The sequence below is a fragment of the Priapulus caudatus genome, unplaced genomic scaffold (assembly GCF_000485595.1).
Source record: "Priapulus caudatus unplaced genomic scaffold, Priapulus_caudatus-5.0.1 Scaffold1283, whole genome shotgun sequence".
In the NCBI taxonomy this organism is placed as follows: domain Eukaryota; kingdom Metazoa; phylum Priapulida; class Priapulimorpha; order Priapulimorphida; family Priapulidae; genus Priapulus; species Priapulus caudatus.
In genome coordinates this window covers 77,896-80,962 of record NW_014578344.1, presented here as the reverse complement: position 1 = coordinate 80,962, position 3,067 = coordinate 77,896, and the positions used below count along the sequence as shown (strand labels likewise).

Genomic DNA, 3,067 nt, shown 5'->3' with positions numbered 1-3,067 from the left:
CCGAGCCAACTCTTTGGCCACCAGCATTGGCGTCTCTGTTGTTGGCCCGAACAGCGCTTAAGCCACGCTTATGCGTCTGTAACCAAAATCAAAAATTTCGACCGTATACAGAAACTGTGAAACTTCTTTAGCGCGGAAAATGACAGGATAGTGCCTTGCCTTCTGAACTTATCTATTAGCGTGGCTGTGTATCTGTCAGCGTCTTGATGATACGTTAAGCGATCCGGGCGCCTGCACTGCCGTCACGATAGCGCGCGTGAAACAACCACTGCTGTTCCAATGCCAACTTTTGATGCATCGCATGACACCCCAATCGGCCGGGATGGGTCAAAATGCACCAACACTGAATTCGTGCAAAGCACCTGTTTCAGCTGCTGAAAAGTCGCTTGCTCGCTACTGCCCAAGTTCCATGGTATGTCCTTCTTGGTCAGTCGGTAGAGAGGGTCGGTGAGAGTGGCTAAGTTGGGGAGAAACTTGCCATAGAACTGCACAGAACCCAAGAATGAACGCAGGCCGGAAACGTTTTCTGGTGGCGGCATCTTGATAGTCGCGTTGACCTTAGCCCCCTTCTCAATCCCCTTTTGGAAAAGCTTGTGGCCCAGGTACTCAACTGCGGGTCGAGCGAATGAGCACTTCTCCATGCGACATCGTAGCCCTTTCTCTTTGCGTTGAAGCAATAGGGTAGATTTTGGAGATGCTCCTGAGCATTGGCACCGCTGACAAGAAAGTCGTCTAGGTAGACTGCCACTCCCTGTAGATCACTGGTGAGCTGTTCCATGATCTCTTGGAAATAACCTGGTGCCGAACTGATGCCGAACGGCAGCTGAAGTTGGAGCAGTACGCCTCGGTGTGTACTGATGGCTAGCCTTTTCTGGCTTTCAGGAGCGAGCTTTATCTGGTTGTAAGCATCCACCAGGTCGAGTTTAGTGAAACCGTGTCCTCCACCCAGTTTCCTCATGAGATCCTCGGGGAGAGGCATAGGGTGTCGGTGGGTATCTAATTGTGGGATTACCGTAACAGAGTAGTCCCACAGACTCGTAGCTTCGGGTTCTGCTCGCCAGGTGGCCCCACCTTCCTGATCGGAACGACGGGTGTGCCACTATCATTGAATTGTGCGGTCTTCCACACACCCCACCTGATGCCGGCATCATATGCTTGTGTGAGATCCTCTTGAATTGCGTACGGGACTGGCCGCAGCCTGCAGAATACGGGCCTCGCATCCCGCTTGAATACCTCCGGATGCTCATCACAAACCTGCTGGCAGGCTGTCTGTAACAACCGATCTGGATGCAGATCGTTTGATATGGCATGCACGGTACCATCGGTTGAAGAGTGGCGATGAAAAAAAACTAATGTCTATTCCGATTTCGTGTATGGCGCTACGACCCAACAGGTTGACCCAACTTCGTCACCGTGAACTCTATGTTCCACGCTTCGGAGTTTCCTTGGTGGTCCAGCTTGGCATTTGCTGTAAACGTGCTCATGACCATCAGCTGATTTCCTGTAGCTCCCTTCTATTGGCTTGTTGGCTGCTGTAGGCATGGCTTCCCCAGCTTTACCCAGACGTCCCCCGAGCAAAAGTTGTCTCCCGCACCAGTGTCGATCTCAAAATCGAACTTCTTTCCGTTCAGAGAGATGGGTTGCAGGAGCTCAGGGATTTCTCCCTGCCGTTTCACCGTCTGGAGTCTCTGCTTGTAAATTGTCTTTATTGCTGGCTTGTTGCCTCTCTTCTTCTGCAGACAGACGGACTGAAGGTGCCCTTTCCGTTGACAGAAATGGCAGGTTGCGGTAAGGTATGGGCATACTTTGCTAATTTGGTTAGACCTGCCACAACGCACACAGACCACCTGTGGAAACGCCCTGGTGTATCTGGGTCCATGGTTAGTCGAGTGCCCTCCACTTGACACAGGTGGTGAAGAGCGTGGCTCATGCTGCAGCTTATTCACCAGCCTTGGCTGAATCCCATGCACGGTTTCCTTGGCTACCTTTGCCGCATCTTCAGTCTCCATGGCGACCTGGATTGCTCGAGCGTACGACAATTCGTCATCCTTGATTTTAAACAACGCTTTCAAGACGGCCTCATTGTTCACTGAACAGATGAAGCGTGTGCGCATGGCCTCGTCTAAGGGGTCTTTAATGGAAGCAAAGTTGCATGTAACTGCATCTTGACTGATGTGTGCTGCCAGCTCTTCAATTTTCTCTTGGTTTCCACCGCATCTCCGACCAGAATTTAAATCGCTCCCGAACGACAAAGAGTTTGGGGTCGAACTGATTCTTCATGAGTTCGGTGATCTCAGCCATGGTGATTTCATTGAATGATGTTCTTCGGCGGCGTTTGCTGAGCAGCGAGGTTGCAGAGCAGCTTGTATGTCACCGTCGACTGGTTTGTTAGAAAAACCTGTGGCAGCTTTTCCTCTGGTATAGAGGTTTGCCTCCCGTATACGTGAAGAAACGCGCTCCAGTAATCCGCCCATAGCTCCGAAGTTGCCCAAATGCTGTAAGCTAGGGATACTAAGTTGCAGTGTTGTCATAGAACCTGGCTTGGTAATTGTTGTAATCCGCGCCTCCATTTGCTGTCGCTGTGCGCTAGCTGTTGTTCATGCCTTTCCTGCTGCTGTTGTTTATGCCTTCCTGCTGCTGCTGTAGTGCTGCTGAAACTGCTGTTGTTGCACCTGTTGTAAGCCCTGCTGGTGCTACAGTAGCTCGAGCAGTTTTGCTGTATCTGTCATCTTTCCCAGTACGTCACGCAAACTCAGTGCTTGGACTCTCAGACTCTGTGGAAGTTACTGGCTCGTTGTAGCTATTAAACCTCCAACTTCAGCGTTGACTGGTGGCTAGACACACCATCCAATCCCATCCTCGTCGCCACAAAATACTGTGTATTTCTAGAAGTAAAGTCGTAGAGCTGACGCTATAATATATAACTCAACACAGGATTTATTCCAGACACACTGCAGCTGCCACGGATGTGAGTGACCACGCAAGTACATGCTTTAGAAATAATATAGCGCCACATATTGGGCCTAATATGGGCGAATGATACATAATGTCACAGGTAGGGTGGCAA

At 50.5% G+C, this 3,067-nt stretch overlaps 1 protein-coding gene across 1 annotated transcript; it reads right to left on the bottom strand.

Moving 5' to 3' along the window:
* Positions 1-1,514: 1,514 nt before the first annotated feature.
* On the bottom strand, positions 1,515-2,114 carry LOC106816090. The gene has a single exon (XM_014820645.1). It carries the CDS (start codon positions 2,112-2,114, stop codon positions 1,515-1,517), a length of 600 nt encoding a protein of 199 aa, XP_014676131.1.
* Between the last annotated feature and the right edge of the window lie 953 nt (positions 2,115-3,067).

Coding starts and splice junctions, on each gene's coding strand:
- LOC106816090 (XM_014820645.1), bottom strand. CDS start 2,114: ATGCGCACACGCTTCATCTGTTCAGTGAACAATGAGGCCGTCTTGAAA.